The 24,604-nt window shown below is 36.7% G+C and overlaps 2 protein-coding genes across 5 annotated transcripts in view; one reads left to right on the top strand and one right to left on the bottom strand.

Moving 5' to 3' along the window:
* Nucleotides 1–24,604, bottom strand: part of IFT74 (intraflagellar transport 74) — a 98,756-nt gene that overhangs the window by 44,825 nt on the left and 29,327 nt on the right. For all 4 annotated transcript variants that reach the window (XM_006143077.3, XM_006143076.3, XM_006143079.3 and 1 more), the window contains exon 9: nt 7,354–7,492. In XM_006143077.3, the coding sequence (XP_006143139.1) occupies nt 7,354–7,492 (139 nt within the window). The remainder of the gene's footprint in view (nt 1–7,353; nt 7,493–24,604) is intronic.
* Nucleotides 11,967–22,689, top strand: LRRC19 (leucine rich repeat containing 19). The gene is made up of 5 exons (XM_006143075.3): nt 11,967–12,063; nt 17,410–17,499; nt 19,294–19,807; nt 20,671–20,859; nt 21,722–22,689. Exons 2-5 carry the CDS (start codon nt 17,419–17,421, stop codon nt 22,048–22,050), a joined length of 1,113 nt encoding a protein of 370 aa, XP_006143137.1. The 5' UTR covers nt 11,967–12,063; nt 17,410–17,418; the 3' UTR covers nt 22,051–22,689.

Below are 24,604 nucleotides of genomic sequence, written 5' to 3'. Positions count from 1 at the left end.
TCATTAAGAATGTATATTATGGAAAAATTATGAATGGATTTCAAAAATTTTATGCAGCAAAAATGAACTCATACTTTGATTTCATTTTTCCATGAGCTTATTGAAGTCCCCTGGTATGTATGTATGTGTGAGTATGCACATGTATATATATATATATATGTACCTAGACAGGAACTAGGTGTCATTTGAGCAAAACAAAATACAACTTTAGATAAATAATACTATTTGCTTAAATTCCCTTTCATCTATTGCTTTAAAATGGGTACTCCCCAAGTTACTGCTATATTTTAGCCTTGTAAAATAATAAGCTAATTTCCCTGAAAATGTAACTAGAACATTACAAATACAGTTACATAAAAGTAGTAATAGTACAATATGTACACATATACACACGTATGTAAACATGGTTCATTCTTAGGATAAGATCTATAATCTACTAATTTGCAAACCCTTAGAAGATTAACTATATTTTGGTAGTGTTTTGAAACTTCTATAATACTTGTTCTATGATGCTTTACTGTATCTTATAAATCATGTCTAAAATAAAAAAGTTATACTAAACTGTCAGTGAACTAATATCTGAGAAACTAAAACTATATCAGTTATTGGTATTTATTGGGTCTAATTCTTGGCTGACCTTTTAGTTAAGGGACAGCTGGACATAAAATGGCACCAAAATGACTGAACATTGGAAGGATTTTCAAAACCCCTCATCAAGGGGACCAGCAGTTAGCGTAATGGCTATGTCGCGGGACTCCCACACAGTCGACCGTGGTTTGTGTCCTGGACCCAGTGGCTTAAACTCACGCCGGGCGCATGTGCGTGCATGCCCAAAATCCCAAGAGGAGAATGGAGAAGGGACTACGGCGTGGCCATTCCCCCTGGGGGGGTGATTTCTCACTTTCTATCTCTCTATCTCTCTCTGTCTGGCGAGCACGCGCGCGCCCTATAGCAAAAACCTCTCAAACAAACAAACAAACAAACAAGCAAACAAAAACCCTCATCAAGCATCTAAATTGCTTATTTAAGTGACATGACCAAGAAACAAAAGCAGCTCAAATCAGAGACCAAGTGGGCAAAATGTTTGTTGGTTATTGGAAATGAGGAAAAAGGAGAAAAAGTAAAGGATATTATTCTAGACTATGAGGTCTTTAAACATTTCCACTAAAAGTCCATGAAACAAAGTGTTTTCATGTATCTTTACGATAAACAAAAATAAAAGATGCATAGAACTGAGTGACTAATGATTATAGTAAAAGCTAGGTCATCAAGAAGCATAGGAAAATGAAGTTTTCACTCTTCCATTGCTGCTGATAACTTGTGAATTCAGGGAATAAGAGAAATGAAGATTTTCTACTGATAATTCAGCCTCCAGCCCCCAGTCTCAAGTGGTAGGGAGCCCTCTCTCCTTCTGTCTCTGTCTGCCTCTCTGTCTTATTTTTTGGTATTTTTTCCTTTAAAAATTTTTTTAAGGTAGAGTATTCTCTTGGCTTTCAGATAGTACTTCCTTTATCTTGCTAATAATCCCCTTTCCCCCTCCCCTCTAGGAGAGGCAAGGGGTAGGTCTTCAGAAGGAGATTCCTCCATTGCTGCTGAGAACTATTGAATTCGTGCAGTGTGTGCTGTGGTTTTTCATCTTTTACTTAAAAAAAAAAATGATTTTTTTTTCTCTTTTTTCTCTCTCTCTGTTTCCTTATTCTTTTTTCTTTTACCTCATCACTTTGCTGCTCAATCTCCATTCACTGAGTTTCTAGACAGATCTAAGAGAACCATATCCAAACATCCATATACTACTAGGGTTAACATATTCTTCAATACCCACTGAATCTGCTGCATAAAGGGATAAAAACAGAATGGCAACGAGATTGCAGATCACCTCCTGCAAACTCCTGAATGCTCAGATTGAACTTCAAGACTTAGGAAGAAATGCACCATCCATCACATGACTAGAAGTCACTGTAGGGTCACAAGAAAAATAGGAAAGCAAGAAAATACCTTTACTCCAAGGGAAAAGAACAACTCCTCTTTATCCACAGACAGTTCAATGGAAACCATGGAAATGTCTGATAAAGAATTTAGAATATTCATAGTGACAAAGTTAACAGAGGGGCAAGAGAAGAGAGACAATGAACTCTAAAAGAAGCATGAGAATAGAGCCAAGGAGTTCCAGGAGGTGAGGAAGTTCTTAGAGATGAAGGCTGTAATACAGAAAATCAAAACCTCCCTTGAGGGACCAGCAGTTAGAGTAATGGCTATGTCACTGGACTCCCACGTAGTCGACCGCAGTTCGCGTCCCAGACCCGGCGGCTTAAAACTCACGCTGGGTGTGTGTGTGTGCATGCCCAAGATCCCGAGAGGAGAATGGAGGAGAAGGGATTGCGGTGTGACCATCCCCCCGGGGGGTGATTTCTCATTTTCTGTCTCTCTGTCTCTCTCTGTCTGTCTGGCGAGTGCATGCGCCATATAGCAAAAAGCCTCTCAAAAAAAAAAAAAAGAAAAAAAAGAAAAAGAAAAGAAAATCAAAACTTCCCTTGAAAGTATTAAAAGCAGACTAGATCATACAGAAGAACAAATTTCAGTGGTAGAAAACAGAATCACTGACCTAAAAAATCCACCACAAAGACTGAGAAAATAGTCCAAAAAAATGAAAATAATACAAAAAATGCTAGACACCATCAAACATCCAAACATCTGGATAACTGGTATCCCAGAAGGTGAAGAGACTAATAAGGGCGTTGATAATATAGCCCATGAAATCCTTGAAGAAAACTTTTCAAACCTAGAGAGGCACTCAAAGATCCAGAGATCCAGATCCAAGAAATACATAGGACCCCAAATAGAATCAACCCGAGAAGGTCTTCTCCAAGACACATTATAGTCAGATTGACCAAAACTACAAAGACAATGTACTTAGACTGGCAAGAGAGAAATGACAATTTACCTACAAAGGATATCTCATCAGGCTAACAGTGGATTTCTCAACGGAAACAATGCGAGTAAGGAAATAATGGGAAAATATATTCAAAGTATTGAGTGAAAAACAATTTCAACCAAGAATACTATGCCCAGCAAGATTATCCTTCACATGGGAAGAGAAGACAAGAACACTCTCAGATAAACAAAACCTGAAAGAATTTACTGACACAAGGTCAGTTCTCCAAGAAGTTCTGATGGGAGTGCTATACCAGGAAAACTAAATTCAGACACACAGAAATTAGAGTTAAAAAACATCTAAGAAAAGGGCCAGGAATGGTAGGAACAAATCCAGAAGTTAAACAGAAAGTCTGGACCACAATAGAAGTTAGAATAAATACAGGAGACTGAGCTGATAAAATAGAATTTTATGGCTTTTGACTAAAACAATACTGATCTTTTCCTATGCTTTGCAGTCCAGAGATAAGCATTTCATTCTTCTCTTGAATTGTCGACAGATCTAGGTAATTACTATTTGAAGAGAATCCTAACCTGCTTCCTGGCTTGAAGTCTTAAGCAAAGTTCTCTTAACGTTTTTTTAAACTTTGATTTATTAAAGCTAGAACTGCCTTTTTTAAATTAAAAATCATATTAAAAAATACCCATTTGGGACCAGCAGTTAGCACAATGGCTATGTCACTGGACTCCCACGTAGTTGACCGCGGTTAACGTCCCGGACCCGGTGGCTTAAACTCACACCAGGCGCATGTGGTGCACGCCCAAGATCCCAAGAGGAGAATGGAGGAGAAGGGATTGCGGCATGGCCATTCGCCCTGGGGAGTGATTTCTTGATTTCTGTCTCTCTGTCTTTGTCTGTCTGGCGAGCGCACGTACCCTATAGCAAAAATCTCTCCAAGATAAAAAAAAAACAAAAAACACCCATTTAACGAACACAGTAAGCTATATAGCCTCAGCTAGGTGCTATTTTATAATATATTCATTCTACTCACAGTTTCATGCCTAAAGTCAAACATTTGTTCACAGAAACTGGGGTATCAGCTGAACTTGCTATTGAAAGTAGTTAGATCAATTAAGATATCTTGATGGGATCAGCAGTTGGCGTAATGGCTATGTCACTGGGCTCCCATGTGGTCGACTGCAGCTCAAGTCCCAGACCTGGTGGCTTAAACTCACGCCAGGCATGTGTATGTGCGGGCATGCCCAAGAGCCTGAGAGGAGAATGGAGGAGAGGGAATTGCAGTGTGGCCATTCCACATGGAGGGTGATTTCTTGCTTTCTGTCTCTCTTTCTCTCTCTGTCTTTCTGGCCCTTTAGCCAAAACCTCATGACAAAATTTGTTAACCAATAAATGTGGGAGAAAAAAATAGAATGAAAAGCAACTGCAGATACTAGATAGAGTGGGGGAAGGGTAGATGGCAGAGGGTGAGAAATGGGGAAATAAGAAATGGAAAATTATTTGTGATAATAGCATGTAGACTAAGCCACTATGCAGTATATTCTGTATGGAAAATTGCATCTTGTATGCTGTGATGATGTTCAGTGAATGAATACCAAATAAATAATATATATTAGAAAAAAGAAAATGAAGTTTTCTAGTAAGTGTTTCTTAAATTAAAATGTCCACATGATTCAGTTGAGAACCTTATTAAAGTGAAGACTCTGATCTGTAGGTACAGTCAAGCTCTTAGGGGATGCTGATCTTCAGACCATACCTTTAGTGGCAAGATTGCTAAATATTTGGCACATTACCTGCAATAATTTTTCATTTGTGGTTTTCATCTCTATGTACTTTATTTGTTTTTCTGGAGACATATTTTTGATAATGCCATCTGCTGCTTGTTTTTCCTGTTCAATTTCTTCTTCAACACTTCTAATTTGTTTTTCTTTCCTAAAGCAAAAGCATGTAATATTTCTGTTACTATATTGAGGAAAACTACATCAAATATATCTCAGATAATGGTCTGAACTTAACAAGGTATTTAGATATTCAGACAATGGCCTCGATTTAATGGTACTTAGAGATATTCAACCATAGTGCATGACTTAAAAGTCATTATACATGTACAAAAAACTTTCTATTATACCATAAAATTCAGCCTATTAGCACCAACTTATTTTACATCTATTTCTTCTCTATGTGCAAACTATTCTATTTCCTTATGTTCAATTTTACTTTGCTAAAAAAATCACAAAGATTATCACAGAAAATCCTTAAGGCTTGTACATATGAAGATGCATTTACACTTTTTGTTATCATATGATGCTCAAACGACATATTAGTTAAGTTTTAGAATAGTGGTTTTCAAACATCCTATAGTTCTAGAATTCTCTGATCAAATATTGAAATCTTGTAGGGAAGTTTGCCTTTTTTTTTTTTTTTTTGAGAGAGGTACAAAAAATGCTAGACACCATCAAACATCCAAACATCTGGATAACTGGTATCCCAGAAGGTGAAGAGACTAATAAGGGCGTTGATAATATAGCCCATGAAATCCTTGAAGAAAACTTTTCAAACCTAGAGAGGCACTCAAAGATCCAGAGATCCAGATCCAAGAAATACATAGGACCCCAAATAGAATCAACCCGAGAAGGTCTTCTCCAAGACACATTATAGTCAGATTGACCAAAACTACAAAGACAATGTACTTAGACTGGCAAGAGAGAAATGACAATTTACCTACAAAGGATATCTCATCAGGCTAACAGTGGATTTCTCAACGGAAACAATGCGAGTAAGGAAATAATGGGAAAATATATTCAAAGTATTGAGTGAAAAACAATTTCAACCAAGAATACTATGCCCAGCAAGATTATCCTTCACATGGGAAGAGAAGACAAGAACACTCTCAGATAAACAAAACCTGAAAGAATTTACTGACACAAGGTCAGTTCTCCAAGAAGTTCTGATGGGAGTGCTATACCAGGAAAACTAAATTCAGACACACAGAAATTAGAGTTAAAAAACATCTAAGAAAAGGGCCAGGAATGGTAGGAACAAATCCAGAAGTTAAACAGAAAGTCTGGACCACAATAGAAGTTAGAATAAATACAGGAGACTGAGCTGATAAAATAGAATTTTATGGCTTTTGACTAAAACAATACTGATCTTTTCCTATGCTTTGCAGTCCAGAGATAAGCATTTCATTCTTCTCTTGAATTGTCGACAGATCTAGGTAATTACTATTTGAAGAGAATCCTAACCTGCTTCCTGGCTTGAAGTCTTAAGCAAAGTTCTCTTAACGTTTTTTTAAACTTTGATTTATTAAAGCTAGAACTGCCTTTTTTAAATTAAAAATCATATTAAAAAATACCCATTTGGGACCAGCAGTTAGCACAATGGCTATGTCACTGGACTCCCACGTAGTTGACCGCGGTTAACGTCCCGGACCCGGTGGCTTAAACTCACACCAGGCGCATGTGGTGCACGCCCAAGATCCCAAGAGGAGAATGGAGGAGAAGGGATTGCGGCATGGCCATTCGCCCTGGGGAGTGATTTCTTGATTTCTGTCTCTCTGTCTTTGTCTGTCTGGCGAGCGCACGTACCCTATAGCAAAAATCTCTCCAAGATAAAAAAAAAACAAAAAACACCCATTTAACGAACACAGTAAGCTATATAGCCTCAGCTAGGTGCTATTTTATAATATATTCATTCTACTCACAGTTTCATGCCTAAAGTCAAACATTTGTTCACAGAAACTGGGGTATCAGCTGAACTTGCTATTGAAAGTAGTTAGATCAATTAAGATATCTTGATGGGATCAGCAGTTGGCGTAATGGCTATGTCACTGGGCTCCCATGTGGTCGACTGCAGCTCAAGTCCCAGACCTGGTGGCTTAAACTCACGCCAGGCATGTGTATGTGCGGGCATGCCCAAGAGCCTGAGAGGAGAATGGAGGAGAGGGAATTGCAGTGTGGCCATTCCACATGGAGGGTGATTTCTTGCTTTCTGTCTCTCTTTCTCTCTCTGTCTTTCTGGCCCTTTAGCCAAAACCTCATGACAAAATTTGTTAACCAATAAATGTGGGAGAAAAAAATAGAATGAAAAGCAACTGCAGATACTAGATAGAGTGGGGGAAGGGTAGATGGCAGAGGGTGAGAAATGGGGAAATAAGAAATGGAAAATTATTTGTGATAATAGCATGTAGACTAAGCCACTATGCAGTATATTCTGTATGGAAAATTGCATCTTGTATGCTGTGATGATGTTCAGTGAATGAATACCAAATAAATAATATATATTAGAAAAAAGAAAATGAAGTTTTCTAGTAAGTGTTTCTTAAATTAAAATGTCCACATGATTCAGTTGAGAACCTTATTAAAGTGAAGACTCTGATCTGTAGGTACAGTCAAGCTCTTAGGGGATGCTGATCTTCAGACCATACCTTTAGTGGCAAGATTGCTAAATATTTGGCACATTACCTGCAATAATTTTTCATTTGTGGTTTTCATCTCTATGTACTTTATTTGTTTTTCTGGAGACATATTTTTGATAATGCCATCTGCTGCTTGTTTTTCCTGTTCAATTTCTTCTTCAACACTTCTAATTTGTTTTTCTTTCCTAAAGCAAAAGCATGTAATATTTCTGTTACTATATTGAGGAAAACTACATCAAATATATCTCAGATAATGGTCTGAACTTAACAAGGTATTTAGATATTCAGACAATGGCCTCGATTTAATGGTACTTAGAGATATTCAACCATAGTGCATGACTTAAAAGTCATTATACATGTACAAAAAACTTTCTATTATACCATAAAATTCAGCCTATTAGCACCAACTTATTTTACATCTATTTCTTCTCTATGTGCAAACTATTCTATTTCCTTATGTTCAATTTTACTTTGCTAAAAAAATCACAAAGATTATCACAGAAAATCCTTAAGGCTTGTACATATGAAGATGCATTTACACTTTTTGTTATCATATGATGCTCAAACGACATATTAGTTAAGTTTTAGAATAGTGGTTTTCAAACATCCTATAGTTCTAGAATTCTCTGATCAAATATTGAAATCTTGTAGGGAAGTTTGCCTTTTTTTTTTTTTTTTTTGAGAGAGGTTTTTGCCATAGGGCGCGTGCGCTTGCCAGAGAGAGAGAGACAGAGAGACAGAGAGACAGAAAGCGAGAAATCACCCCCCAGGGGGGATGGCCATGCTACAATCCTCTCTCCTCCATTCTCCTCTTGGGATCCTGGGCACACACGCACACGCGCCCGGCGTGAGTTTTACGACACTGGGTCCGGGACAAGAACTACGGTCGACTACATGGGAGCCCAGTGACACAGCCATTACGCCAACCGTTGGTCCTGGAAGTTTGCCATTTAAATCACATAAGCAATGCAGCTTTAATTAAACTGGGGAGTAGAGAGACCATTGTGCAATTAGATAAAAACAGAACAAAACAAAAGTAGCTTTAGATTAATAATACAATTCACTTAAATTCCCTTTTCTCTACTGCTTTAATTAAAATGAGTAATCTACAAGTTACTGCTATATTTTTTTTAGAGATTTTTGCCTTAGGCATGTGTGGTTGCCAGAGAAACAGAAAGCAAGAAATCACCCTGCAGGGGATATGACCACAACTCAATCCCTTCTCCTCCATTATTCTCTGGGGATCTCAGGCATGTATACACACCCACCTGGCATGAGTTTTAAGACTTGAACCGTGGTTGACTATGTGGGAGTCCAGCGGTGTAACCATTATACGATCTGCTGGTCCCAGTTATATTTTAGCTTGGTAAAACAAGTTAATTTCCCTGAAAACATAACTGGAACATTACAAATATATTCACATAAGGTAGTAATATTAAAATTAATTAGAATAACCATCTTTATTATATAATCATAAGAAATACCAGTGGTGTGTCATTTATTTCCTATGTAATATCAATTAAAAAGAAAAAAATTCTGGGGGGGGGAAATACAGCAGGGTTCAGCTGTGGTGCCATGCACTACTAAGACACTTCTACTTGGAGGTAGAGGCTACATTGGAGGCCCAGGTTCAATTTTTGGCCTAGCCTAGGTAGTAGGCCCAGTATGCTGAAAAGCAGCAATAGTCTTAGCTAGCCAGGAAGTTGAGGAAGAAGACTCTCAAAATGGGCAGGTTCTATCAAAAATCTCTTTATAAAATTTTCTTTAAAAATTCTTTTAAAAATAAAAATTCTTTTGGGAACCAGCAGTTAGCATAATGCTATGTCGCTGGACTCCCACGTAGTCGACCGCGGTTCGCGTCTCGGACCCGGTGGCTTAAATCTCACGCCGGGCGCGTGTGCGTGCGTGCCCAAGATCCCGAGAGGAGAATGGAGGAGAAGGGATTGTGGCGTGACCATCCCCCCTGGGGGGTGATTTCTCGCTTTCTGTCTCTATGTCACTGTCTGTCTGGCGAGCGCACGCCCCCTATAGCAAAAACCTCTCCAAAAAAAAAAAAAAATTCTTTTAAAAATGCTACTTATTCTTGTAGATGCTACTTATTCTTGTAAGTACTTGAAGAAATAAAAAGCTTGTCTTGGGCCAGTCCATGGACTGGTGGTTAAGGTGACTGATTCCTACATGGCTAACAGTGTGATGTAAGTCTTTGTTGATCCAGAGACTTGGAAACATGCCAGGTACAGGTGGGTACAATGCCCAAAATCCTGACAGGAGGGGGAGATAGGAAAGGGACTGCAGCATGACCACACCCCATCGAGGGTGCTTTCTCCTTCATCACTCTGTCTCTCTTACCTTCTTTCTGGTGAGTACACATAACCTCTAGCAAAAATTAATTAATTGATTAATTAAAGGAAAAAAGATAAGAAAAGCTTGATTTAGCATAATTTTGAGTCCAAGATTATAAATTTCTAATTTGAGTCTTAAAGTTGATAGATTTACCACTATTTACTTTTTCACTCATAGAAATCAACTTTAAAAGTTTCACATTTGAGACCAGCAGTTAGGGTAATGGCTATGTCACTGGACTCACATGTAGTCAACTGCAGTTCGAGTCCCGGACTCGGTGGCTTAAACTCACACTAGGCGTGTGTGCGTGTGTGCCAAAGATCCTGAGAGGAGAATGGAAAAGAAGGGATTGTGGCATGGCCATCCCTCTGGGGGCTGATTTCTCGCTTTCTGTCTCTCTCTGCCTTCCTGGTGAGTGCACGTGCCCTATAGCAAAAACCTCTCAGGGGACCAGCAGTTAGCATAATGGCTATGTTGTTGGACTTCCATGTAGCTGACCACGGTTCGAGTCCCGGACTGGTGGCTTAAACTCACATTGGGCGCGTGTGCGTGCGTGCCCAAGATCCTGAGAGGAGAATGGAGGAAAAGGGACTGTGGCGTGGCCATCCCCCCTGGGGGTGATTTCTCGCTTTCTGTCTCTCTGTCTCTATCAGTCTGGTGAGCGCACGTGCCCTATAGCAAAAACCTCTCTAAAAAAAAAAAAAAAAATTTTAAAGACCATGGATGTAAAGTGGTGGTTAAAGCACTGAACTCCATAAACAATTGCAGTTCGAGTCATGGACCTAGCAGATTGCTTTCTCACACATCCTCTCTCTGGTGAGCACATGTGTTCTATAGCAAATTTTTATTTCAAGAATTATTTTATCTAAATTTATTTATTTATTATTTTAATTTGATCAGAGAGGGAGAAAGTAAGAGAAAGAGAGAGGGAAAGTGAGAAAACAAGTCCCCAGGTCTGGAACTTGAACTGTGGTCAGCAATGTAGGAGTCCACCGCCCTTAACCATCATGCTACCTGCCAGCGTAAACTACAGCAAATTTTAAAGAATAAATAAAATAAATAACGAACTCTTTTTAAAAATTTTCATTGGACTAGCAGATGGTGCAATGGTTACATCGCTGGACTCCTAGGTAGTCAGCCACGGTGCAAGTCCTGGGCCCAGTGGCTTAAAACTCATGCTGGGCACATGTGCATGTGTGCCCAGAGTCCAAAGAGAAGAATGGAAGAGAAGGGATTGAGGTGTGGCCTTTCCCCTGGGGGGTAGGGGGGATTTCTTGCTTTCTATCTTTTTATTTCTTTGTCTCTCCAGTGCACACACACCCTACTGAAAAAAAAAAAAAAACTCTTTACAAAAAGAAAAGCTTCACAATTACCAGTTAAGCCCTTACAGATCCACATATCCCATCTTATTACTAGAATGAATACAGAGACTCAGCAATTTCCCTATAAATAACATCTGATAATGACCAAATAAAAGATGAACATACAAAGCAGAATTTTAATTTATTTTTGTTTTACTGTTGGCAAGAGTGACATCTCCACTTTGAGGTTCAATTACTACAGTATGTTTGTGGCTGCAATAATTTATATAAGTCTATAGGCTCATAGAACTTTCAAGCAGAAAATATCTATTTCAAACTCTTTATTTCATAGATTAAGGATATTAAAGTACAGAGGAGTTACTCTTTTGAAACTAATTCATTCTATACTTCTTGATTATTTACTACCAACAATGATTCTTCCTAATATGTCTACTGTAATTAGATAAACTAATGTACAGTATTTCATTTTGCCGAGAAAATTATAGCACTAGGAAGATAAATGCTATTTTTGAAGGCCATATTATGGCCAAATATCAGGTCTTCTGATACTCTGGGCACTTTGCTCCTGTTACAACATTGCAGTAAAATGACCACAAAGTCATTACTGTCATAAAAATGACTACCATAAAAATGAGTAAACAATGAAGTTGAAACTCAATGCAATATAAAACTTGGCAGTATCGTTTCAGTTTGGATCTTTCTAAACATAAAATACCCTTAGGACTAACACAAATGAAATTAGTGCCAATATATTTTTCAAAAGTATACATTCTCAATTTGATACACTTTGATCCACAAAGTAAAATAGTAGTTTGATAATTTTTTGAAGAATAATTAAGAAACACAAAAGGTTAAGTGAGCCTTCTTACTTGTTACACTAAAAAAAGTCAAAGATGACTTTAAGAAGTTTTTCTTCTAGTCAATCTTTTGCTAAGGAAGTTTAACTTTTTTTTAATCACCTATTACTGGGTACAAAGGTTACAGCAAAGTGAAATGTAATCACATGACATACTTTTTTTCCAATGGTGTTAGAAGAAAGGGAATAAATTTCTTCAGCACACCAGTGTCAGAGACAAAAGAAAAAAGGAAAGGTAAGAGTTTATATTTTTATAGATTTATTATTCAACTTTTTAAAAAATATTTAAATCTATACAAAAGTCATTATCTTTAATAAGTAATGAAAGAGCAGAAAATATGATTATATTTTCACATAGTCTACCTCGGAAATAACGTAAATCTAGGACATAGCTGAAGAATCTTTCCCAAAGTTTTAATGCAATAGGATAATTGTTTTTCTTTGAGAGAAAGGTTTCATTTATCTGATCAAATTAATAAGATCTTTTTACTTTTCAGCATGTTAGTCACAAAACATTTTGAAGACATTAACCTAAAAACATATTTGCAAGATGAAAAAAAGACTAGCCACTATTAAAAACTGCTAAAGTTTGACAATAACTATTCTTTGTACTTATTTCTTTTTCTTGAAATTTTCCATTACAAAAATGTTTCTACTTTTAAGAAAAAAATAACTAGCTAAGAACTTAATTGTGAATCACTGAGCTCTTACTCCAAATATAGAGTTTTGACATAAATATTCAGAATACTTAATTGCAAAACTACACATACTTTTCACTTAGCAAAACCAAAATAATTGCAACATATGCAATTGTCATAAGTCATGATGAATTTTTGCATAGAAAATATTTCTGTTTCATTGCATGTAATAATTGCATAAAACAAATAACTAAAACTCTAAAAAAGGTTATACTTGAAACGCCATTAGGAGGAACATAAATACTTTTTTAGTAACTATCATTTTCTTTTGTGTAAAGTCCTTTTTTTTTTTTCCCTGTAAGGTAGCTGTAGGCTATATAAAGGACACTTAATTTGTGAAATAACTAGGAGACAGGTATTCTATTAGTGTTTTATTAGTTTCTAATTAAAGTAGAACTCAAATATCATTTTAAAATAAATTTCAAGTTGAGAAAAAACATTCCAAAATGAGAAAAAGACAATAAATGTCTTTTTAAATCAATAATTTAAATAGGGTTCATGGCCATGGTCAATTTTTGCATAATCTACTGGCTAGCTATCCTGCCAATCTGATTTCTTTATAATACTCAATAATGCTAGCAAATTCTTTTGTCTAGGGATTTATGCAGTGTCATGGTAGACTTCACTCCCTCTCTCAATAGCTTCCCTTTCAAAAGGCACACAAATATGTGAAAACTCTCACGGAGTTTATGAATCAATCAGGATATTTCACAGCTTTAAACCTAATAATAATTTAGATTTCTTGAATGCCTTCTTGAAAAGACTCTACCTTGAACTGAATATATACTACTCCTAGCTCTAAAATGCATTGAGTAGAAAAAAAAAGATTCCTTTCGTAATTCTTATACTTTTGCTTCCTTTAGCACAGTATTAGTGTTAAATAAATGATAAAGATAATAAAAATAAGACTGTCTTCTGTTTCCATTTCCAGTCCTGCTTTGCCTTCATTACCTTCTTTGCCTGTTTCTATTTTATTAATACATTGACTCTTTACTTAAATCCAGTTAATTTTCTGTCTAGACTATTTGCTCCCTTTAACCATACCTATCCTGCTAACTGCTGAAAAAATATCATGTTTCTTTACTCACCTCTCCTCATTCATTTCTGGATTCCACGAGAGATATCAGTAAGAACTTCATCAGGCCATTGACAAATACTGAAATAAGCCATTGAAGAGGAGACACACCTATTTCTAGACACCATAAAACACAGGGAAGCTACCTTTTGTAAATGATTTAGGTGCATCCCTACTATGGGCAATGGTACAAAATAAGTGACAATCTGAAGTCATTTCTGGCTTTAAAGGGATTCTATTATGATCCAATCCAAGTTGAATAAAGTCTGGAGGCAGAATAGCTTTTTCTTTTCTTTTTTTAATATGCTAGTGGACACATGCAATTGTGAGAAAGAGAGAAAGGGAGAAAGCACTCCCCAGTGGGGTATGATCATGTCACAATCCCTCCTCCTCCTTTTATCCACCCTACTTGGGAGCATGCATGCACATATTCCTGGCATGTTCTTCAAGCTACCATGAGCAAGATTTGAACTGTGCACTCAGCCAGGTGGGATTCAACTCCCTTAATCGTTAACTAGGCCATCAGGATGGCCCAAGAGTATTTTTTCCTAATACATCTGACTGGTATGGAAAGAAAGAAAGAGAATAAGCACAAACAGACCAATGAAGGGAAGACAATAAAGAAGTAGACTGAAATAGACCAGCATTGAAATAACGAATTTCTCATTGTTAATGAGATAACAGACTAATAACTTGAAAAGATTCTTGCTTAGTCTGATTAGTTTTTTAACTTTCTACTCTGGGGTAATATATTTTTCCTTTAAAAATTCAAAATAACGGGAACCAGCAGTTAGCGTAATGGCTATGTCGCTGGACTCCCACATAGTTGACCGCGGTTCGTGTCCCGGACCCGGTGGCTTAAAACTCACGCCGGGCGCGTGTGCGTGCGTGCCCAAGATCCCGAGAGGAGAATGGAGGAGAAGGGATTGCGGCGTGACCATCCCCCCTGGGGGGTGATTTCTCGCTTTCTGTCTCTATGTCTCTCTCTGTCTATCTGGCGAGCGCACGCGCCCTACAGTGAAAATCTCTCCCCCCCCCAAAAAAAAAATTCAAAATAAGTAACTGTAACAAAAGCTGTAAGAAGGTTCAAAGATTAAATTTTAGAAGACCCCTAAGGATGACAGGATATATTCATATCCTTTCAAATACATCATTTGTTTGTAGGAAGGTTTTTAATGTTGTCTTTAAGTTAACAGAGGTAAATAACAAGAAACATCCAGATCATGAATAAAATGATCAAATGTAAATAACTATTTAGCAAGAAGAGTACACTCCAATAAATGGCAATTTCCAAGTAAGATGGCACGAGCAAAGCATTCATTAGATCTGAATACTGTCTAAAATCTAAAACAAAAATAACAGATAAAAAGAGGCTTATAAGCCCCATGGACAAAGAGGATGGAAGAAAGGACAATAGCACTAACACCTAGAAACCAGAAAACTAATAGTTTATAAGAAAATGACTGGGAAAACAAAATTTTCTCAAGCCAGTCATGGGAAAACCTGAAAAGCCAAATGAATTCTACTGTGTGAACTCTAAATGGCCCTGAAATTGGTAGCACCAGGTATTTTAGGAGTAGAAAAGGGGCTCATTCTCCCCCTGCCTCTACCTAGCCAGATAATGTTCCATCCCTACAAGAGCAGAAAATTATAGGACTTTTCCCCCCTCTGGGGAAAATAAAGAGAATTTAGGCACTAGGCACAAGTACATGGGCATTGTTGAGACTGAATTAAAGTTCAAATTTTAAATACTAATATAAACCCACCTTTTCCAGCTCTGAGAATGTGGGCTACCTGGCTTTATCTGTTTAGATGGTATACTAAAACAGTTATTTTGTGGGATCTAACCAGTCCAAAAGAAAATATCTAACAATTTAGGTTATTTCTCAAGAAAACAATGCATCAACTTCACTCTACAATAAAGTTTAAGAGTCAGTAAGTTCCACACAAACACAGTTTCCAGTTGGCTTTTTTAGTTTCCACTCTTATGCATAAGCCCCAGACAAAATACTAACGGACACATGAAGAAAGTTTTCTATATAAAGAACACTATTCAAAATAAACTGGAAAAGAATAGCCTGGAGACACAGAGGCTATTCAGGGAAAAAGAAAACAACAAAAGGCACAACACGAAACAATAAGAAAGGGTAATACATCCATGCAATAGGATACCACTAAAGAAAATATTCAGAGAACAAATATTAGAATTTAAAAGATAGGAAAAATAAAAATTTGAAGATAAAGTTGAAGGTATCTCCAGAAAGCAGAACAAAAACACAGAAATGAAATGTTCTACTCCCTAGAGTAAAGGTAAAAATATGAAACTCATTCCAGAAAGTCCAACAGCGAGTTAAAACAGTTCCAGAAAGAGAAATGAAGAAAATCATCAATACCATCCATGCAATAATTCAGATTTCCCAAAACTGAAAGGCATAGATTCCAAATTGAAAGGACCAAACAAGTATCCAATTTAACAGATGAAAATAGATTCTCACAAAGATACATGACCATGAAATTTCAGTATACTGATTATAAAAGCTTTGAGGGTAAGGAAGAGACAAGTAACATAAAAAGATAAAAAATTAGAATGACACACAGCATTACATCTTGTTTTTTTTGGAGAGATTTTTGCTGTAGGGCGCATGCGCTTGCCAGACAGAGAGAGACAGAAAGACAGAAGCGAGAAATCTCTCTCCGGGAGGATGGCCACGCAGCAATCCCTTCTCCTCCATTCTCCTCTCAGGATCTTGGGCACGCACGCACACGCGCCTGGAGTGAGTTTAAGCCACTGGGTCCGGGACTCAAACCGCCATCGACTACATGGGAGTCCAGCGACATAGCCATTATGCTAACTGCTGGTCCCTGTCTCTTAACTGTAATACTAGAAACTCCAAAACATGGGCCAATGCCATCACAATTCTGAGGGAAAATTATTTCCAACCTAGAATTCCATTTCTAGCCAAATATCTTGCAAGACCTAAAAAGAAATTTTCTTCTATGAACCTGCTGAGGAAGCTCCAGCAAAACAAAGAAAAAATTAAGATGGGGCATTCTAGAAAATAAGAATCCAGTAACATAAGCAAAAGTGACTCTCTAACAATAAAAGCAGAAGTCAACAATGAAACAGAACTTGTCTAGAGAACAGCTCTTCTAGACCAGAGCAAGGCATTAGGCTCTAGGAGAAACTTTTTAAAGCAAATGAAACAGATTAATTACCTAATATGCATACACTTTAGAGAGATTTTTTCTAGAGGTATGTTTTTTGGTCCAAAAAGACTTTGAAATCTATGTTAGTTTTCCATAATAAGTATTTTCCATGAACTTTTAGAAGACCTCTTATAGTCTGCTGGCTTTCCTTTTGTTTACTTATACACTAAAACATTTAAATGTATAACCATTTCAAATGCTTTCTAGTTTAATAGATCTAAGAACTAATTAAACCCCTTTAAAAATACTGAGTCTCTCACTTTCCACAGGGGCTTGCTAAATTTTTAGGACCAGAGTATAGAGATGGTAAATGGCCATGTACTTCATGTTTTAGGTATGGTGGTTAAGGCACTAGATTCCCACATAGCCAATCACAGTCCCAGACCTGACAGCTTGTTTTCTCACTCACTCTTTCTCTCTGTCTCTCTCTGGTGAGTGCACATCCCTATAGCAAAATTTAAAAATGATAATAATGATAAATAAAATTAAATAATTCTTTAAAAAATAAATTTAAAAATAGAAAAAAAGGAAATCAAAATGTGCTCAATAATCTATAAAGTTCTAAGTTCCTATTGAGACAAATTATTTTCTTTTCTATCAGGCCTGAAACATGAAAATCACATGCATCGTGATTTTGTTTTGGCAATTTTCTGTGCTATTACTATCAGATGGAAGCCAGGCTTCTCAAACAGTAAGTTTTCACAGGTAGTGAAAATATTTTCAAGAGTCATTTTCTGTTCATATAGTAAAATATACCAAGGCAACAGAACAAAGAAAATCTAAGCTAGCCAAACTAAATGTTCAGTTAGCTGTGTATATTCAAAATATGTGACCTCTGAGTTAGATTCTAATTTGATGAAAACAGTCTTCATTCTTTCACTGAGTTCTATAAAAGTGGATTAAAGGGAAAAAAATCTGTAAATTTTCACTATAAAATCCAACACTAGTTTTAAGACATGAAAATCATAGTTTAAAATGTAGGATGGGCTGGCCCCATGGTGCCACTGTTAAGCTTTTCTCATTGGTTCGAATCCTGGCATCTGGTGACTTAAAAAACACACTGGGGGGGCCAGCAGGTGGCATGGTAGTTAAAGATGCTGGACTCCCACTTGACCAACCACAGTTCAAGTTCCAGACTTGGTAGTTTGCTTTCTCTCTCTCTCTCTCTGAAAAATAATGATAATAAGTAAATAATTCTTTTTAAAAAATGCCAGGTGTGTGTGCATGTGTACAAATAGTGAAATGAAAGAAAAAGGGTTGTGGCATGACCACACCCTGCTGGAGGGTGTTTTCTCTCTGGTGAGCATGTGTACCCTTTACCAATTAAAAAAAAAAAAGAATTAAAAATATAAAAAACAGGAAAATTTTCAAAGCCTCACATATTTATGAGGGAAACTCGTTGCATCATCATCATTATTGTTTATGTTGTTGGGAGAAACACTCCAACTGCAAAAAATAGTAAAAATTTCTTTCATCTATATCTGCATAAGAAAAGTATTTCATGTCCAGTGAATTTAAATACAATACATTGTTTCATTTTTTAAATGTAAGATAAATACTTCTTTTTTTTAATTTAATTTAATTTTTTTTTGGAGAGGTTTTCGCTATAGGACGTGTGCGCACGCCAAACAGAGAGAGAGAGACATAGAGACAGAAAGCGAGAAATCACCCCCCAGAGGGGATGGTCATGCTGCAATCCCTTCTCCTCTCGGGATCTTGGGCACGCAAGCACACGCGCCCGGCATGAGTTTAAGCCACCAGATCTGTGACGCGAACCGCAGTCGACTACATGAGAGTCCAGTGACATAGCCATTACGCTAACTGCTGGTCCCCCCAGCGTGAGTTTTAAGCCACCGGGTCCAGGACGCGAACCGCGGTTGACTACATGGGAGTCCAGCGACATAGCCATTACGCTAACTGCTGGTTCCCGATAAATACTTCTTTTTAAAATAACCTACTTCGAGATGTTAATCCCAAAGGTCTATATGTTGGGTTTTTTTTTTTTTTTTTTTTTTTTTTTTTTTTTTTGGGGGACATTTACTCCAAATTTAGACATTAAATGGATCCCCGACCACAACTGACAGAAGGAAAGAGAGACAGAAAGGAAAAGAGAGAAAGCACCCTGCAGGAAGGATCATCATGTTGCAACCCCTTATCCTCCATTCTCCTGTCAGGATTTTTGGCTTGCACACATGTGTGTCTGGCATGATTTTCCAAACTGATTATGTAGTAATAGTTTGAAGATACCTATATAAAAAATAGAATCCCTAAGTTCAATCGCTGTGTACTAGAATTACCTTTATATTCAGTATTTCATCCCAATACAGAAATATATTTGTTCTATCTTTTTCAACACCATCACACCACAAGATGAGATCATAAATTTTTGTCGAGGATTACTTCCTTCCAATGCGCTTGGAATATGAAACTGTGGAAAATTCTGTTAACATTTTTGTCTAATGCATCTCTAATTTTTTTTTTTTAGGAAGTCAAATGTAATTACACTGGAAAGACCTATTCTTTCATTCCGGCGGATATCAACAAAAGTGTTACTATACTTGATCTCAGTTATAACCTAATTACTCTGAATGTTATAGACATAAAAGTTCTACAAACGTATTTCTTACTTGTTGAATTCTATTTGATTGAGAATAATGTTACTATCTTACATAATAACAGTTTTGGTAATCTCTCTAGTCTAGAAATTTTAAATATCTGTAGAAACTCCATCTATGTAATTCAACAGGGTGCATTTTTAGGCTTAAATAAACTAAAACAGTTATATCTCTGTCAAAACAAGATATTACAACTGAATACTGATACGCTCATGCCGTTAAAAAACCTGAACCTTCTGAATCTGCACAGCAATTTGATAAGTTATTTTGATGTACCACAACTACTTCATCTGGAATTAATAACTTTATATGGAAATCCCTGGAACTGCTCTTGTAGTTTATTCAATCTGCAGAACTGGTTGAACACATCAAATGTGGTACTAGGTAAGTTAACAAAGTCTATGTTAAAACCAAGATATGATTAACTTTAGGTGTTCCACCCCAGAAAAATCTCTCATATGTTTAAAAGAAGAAATTATCTTTTTAAGAAAAACAGGAAGAGGGACCAGCAGTTAGTGTAATGGCTATGTTGCTGAACTCCCATGTAATCAACCGTGGTTTGAGTCCCGGACCCGGTAGTTTAAACTCACGCTGGGTGTATGTGCGTGCATGCCCAAGATCCCCAGAGGAGAATAGAGGAGATGGGATTGAGGCATGGCCATCCACCCTGGAGGGTGATTTCCTGCTTTCTGCCTCTCTGTCTGGCAAGCGCACGCACTCCGTAGCAAAAACCTCTCAAAAAAAAAAAAAAAAAAAAGGAAAAACAGGAAGAAACTCTAAAAAGTAAAAGTAACTGCTGAATAGGTGCTCTCCTTCGTATGAAGAAACTTGTATGCTCTATATATGTGATATGATGTGGTCACTTCTTGTATTATGTTAGTAGGGACAAACACAGACTAATTTTTTTCTTTAAGTATTACCTAGACAGTAGGTAAAAACAGGTGCCCTATTTTACTTCAAATCATGCCCTGCTTAAGATCCAGATTATAATCACAATCTTAATCATAAAGTCCTTACTGAACCATCTAAAAAATAAATAGATATTGCATTTAAACTACATTTATAAAATAACATAATAAACAGATATTTGCACCATTCCCTCGTTGTTTCACTAGGCAAATGGAATAAGTGCGTTTTTTTCTTACAATGACAGGTGAGTCAAAAAGTGTATATTAAAATAACTGCAAAATGTTATTAAGTGTTCTTGTTCTATATAATAAATCTTAGTATTCTTTCTGATTTACTAGAAAATGTGAATATCACCATGTGTAGATACCCAGATACCCTGCAATACTACAGCATCAAAGCAGTACCTTTTAAGGCTGAATGCTACTCAATATTTCCTTCACCTATAAGTGAAAACCTTCATTTCCACTTTCAGTACATTGGTAATTCAACATTTAACAGCTCTTTGAACAACTCAACAAAAAATTCAGGTAATGTGCTGGTTTTAAATAATTTTAATTTTCATTTAAATTTAGCATATTAAATAAACTGAGATAGTTTTCATTATCATTCTCCATTTTAAATGTCTATAACTCATGTAAAAGAACACTTCCTTATCCCAACAGATTTACAAAGTACTAGGCTTCTAAACTCGGAAGCTAGTTATCAGTCAAATGCCATTGTGCAAATTACTTAACCTCTCTGAGCCTTCATTTTTACTAGTTAAATAATGAAAAAAAAAACCTCAATGAGTAAAAATCAAGAATGGTCTTAGGGGCCAGCTTGGTGGTGTAGTGGTAACACACAGCCTAAGCAATGCTGGATCTACAAGGAAGATCATGGATTTAGTCTCTCAGCTGACCTGTACATTCTAGCATGTGTGCCCAAGATCCTGGCTGGCTGGGAAGGCTGAGGGGAGAAGGGATTGTAGTATGAGACCCTGTTGAGGATGTCTGTCTTCCTTTCTCTCTGTCTTTCCCTCATATGAAACAAATACTGGGCCATCAGAAAAGTCATGAAAAAAAAGTATTTTTTCATGTTTTTCTATGCTAAAATGCATCATGACTTTTTCGATGACCCAATATATGAACCTTAAAATGAATAAAGAAATAATTTTAAAATGATCTTGGATAGGTAAAAATAACTGCAAAAACTGGTAGTTACTTTGAAAAAAGGTATTCTCTCACCATGCTGGAAATATCCGTTACTTAGTATGGTTTTCAAAACTTGTCTAAAGAAAACTATGATGTATGTACATTTTTGATACCAATATTGGGAAGTATTAAGACATGATTATTATTATTATTTTGTTCTTGTCAATTTACAAATTCTCTCTCTTTCTCTGTATTCAAGTACATGAACCTCTTGGAAAAAGTTGGGCTTTTCTTGTTGGCGTTGTTGTCACCATGCTAATGACGTCACTCATCATTGTTATTGCGATCAAATGCCCAATATGGTATAAGTTTCTCCTTAGTTACAATCATCGTCGCCTGGAAAGTTATGAAGCAGAGATTTTTGAAGATGACTTTATTGAAAATCCAAATTCTCTTCCACAGATACCAAATACAAACTCTGAAGAAGCTACAGTAATATTTGAACAATTACATTCATTTGCAGTAGATGATGATGGGTTTATTGAAGACAAATATATAGATACTCACGAATTATGTGAACAAAATTAATTTGTTTCAATGTTTGAATTTTGTTTTAAACTTTTATCAGTCCCTTCCCTGCTCAGATATGGAGATTTTGATGTGAAATAGGCCAATTTATAACTAGTAGACCTTCAAATTAATTGTTAAATATATCATAATATTATATTTTTCTCATTGTGTTAAGGAAGCAGGTCCAAATATAATAACTGACTGTCCTCCATAGTCGATAATACTAGTATTCCTATCTCATCAGTATTCAGGAGACCACACAGACTAGTAAGAAGACTGAAATAAATGATTCATTACTGAAAATGTACAGATTCTCACATTAATACTGTTAATATGTATTAAATTATATTAAAGTCCCAGTCAATAAAGAAATAAACATTTTGGAATTCTTTCATTAAGAATCAAAGTGAGGAACAGAGATTGTTTAAACATTACACTAAGATTGATTTTATGCTCATAGAATAAATTCATGGACTTGGAAAATATTTTTTAAATGCTTTCTGAATTAGCACAATAAATATTCTTAAAAATTTAGTAGAGATTTAAAACACAGACACAATGTTCAGGCATAATCTCTAATAAATTAACACTGATTTCAGTTATAAAGAAAGGCTTCTGGGACCAACATTTGGCATAATGGCTATGTCACTGGACTCCCATGTATGTCAATCATAGTTTGAGTCCCGGACCCAGTGGCTTAAACTCACACTGGGCATGTGTGAGTGCGTGCCCAGGATCCCAAGAGGAGAACGGAGAAGAATGGATTGTGGCATAGCCAATCCCCTTGAGGGGGTGATTTCTTGCTTTCTGTCTCTCTGTCTCTCTTCGTCCTTCTGATGAGTGCATGCGCCCTATAACAAAAACCTCTCCAAAAAAACGGCTGTCATAATAAGGCATGATCGCCACAATTTAGTGTCATTGTGGCTTCCAAAGTAGGGATTGCAATTACCCATGGATCTTTTTTTTTTTAAATATACATATTTCTGTCTTTTTCATTCAATTCAAATAAATTTTATTGAAATATCTGTGCTGGAGTAAGGAATCTTTTATGGACAGCTACATGGGATCCATCAGATAGAGCAGTGTTTCCCAAACAGTTCTTTAGAACACTTTCCAGAGAGATATTGTAAAGTATTTATAACAAAAAGACAATATAGTCAAATTACTATAGGGAACACTGCTTAAACAAAATAAAGCAAGACTCCTTAATACAAAACTTGTCTGAGATTTTACTAAGTCAAACTGCTCCACTGCTCTCTGATTACTCAAGAAAAGTATTAAGAATTTTTCAAACCTTATCTTTAAAATTCAGTATTTTGAAATTTTGATTGTTTGTAAACTGTCAAGAATTATGGAGTATGAGCTAAATTTTTTTGCTATGCAAAGTAAATGTTTGTGGAAAAATGTAAAAATAAATAAATGAAAGAAAAAAAAAAGAATTTTTCAAACTTAACAACCAAACACTTTCTGTGAGGGATACCTATTAAGAGACCAGTACAATAGTATAAAGAATACAGTTCAAAACACATGGGCCTTGTGGCCAGTTGATGGCATAGCAGTTATATTGCTGAACTCCCACATGGTCAACCACAGTTTGAGTCCTGGATCCAGTAGCTTGAAACTCACACCAGATGCATGTGCGTGTGTGCCCAAGATCCCAGAAGGAGAATGGAGAAGAGACTGCAGTGTGGCCAGCCTCCCTAGGGGGTGATTTCTCACTTTCCCTTGCTGTCTCTGTCCCTCTCTCCAGAGAGGGCACACTCCCTATGACAAAAACCTCTTAAAAAAAAAACCACTGGACTCGAGAGCTAACTTGTAGCCTTTTGGTTAAGGGAACTAAATCCCACATGGCCAGTTGTGCAGTTTGAGTCCTGGACCAGGTGAATGTACATGCGTGTCCCAAATCCCAATAAGACAGAGAGAGAAAAAGGGATTACAGAGTGACACTGCCCCATGGGAGGGTACTTTCTCCCTCTCCCTCTCCATCTCCATCTCTCTCTCTCTCTGAGTGCACACACTCTTGGAGAAAATTTAAAAAAAAAAAAGAAAAGAATAAAAAAGCTGGTCATGAGACTAAAATAGAAAAAATATAAGGCAAATTATTTGCCAATTCTTTATAATCAATTGTCTGCAATTATGATGTTAACAATTTATCAATGCGGGAACCAGCAGTTAGCGTAATGGCTATGTCGCTGGACTCCCATGTAGTCGACTGCGGTTTGCGTCTCGGACCCGGTGGCTTAAATCTCACGCCGGGCGTGTGTGCGTGCGTGCCCAAGATCCCGAGAGGAGAATGGAGGAGAAGGGATTGCACCATGACCATCCCCCCTGGGGGGTGATTTCTCATTTTCTGTCTCTATGTCTCTCTCTGCCTGTCTGGCGAGCACACGCGCCCTATAGCAAAAACCTCTCAAAAAAAAAAATTTATCAATGCAAATAATGGTATTATTATATCTAGCAAAATCTATAATTTTTACTTTCCACACGTGGGAAATTTAGTACACATGTGTGTATACATATATACATACATATATACACATATATAATATGTACATACATATATATACATATA

Source organism: Tupaia chinensis, unplaced genomic scaffold (genome assembly GCF_000334495.1).
Source record: "Tupaia chinensis unplaced genomic scaffold, TupChi_1.0 Scaffold000093_1, whole genome shotgun sequence".
NCBI lineage: Eukaryota > Metazoa > Chordata > Mammalia > Scandentia > Tupaiidae > Tupaia > Tupaia belangeri.
Note: the sequence above shows the minus strand (reverse complement) of the source record. Positions and strands in the feature narration are given on the sequence as shown.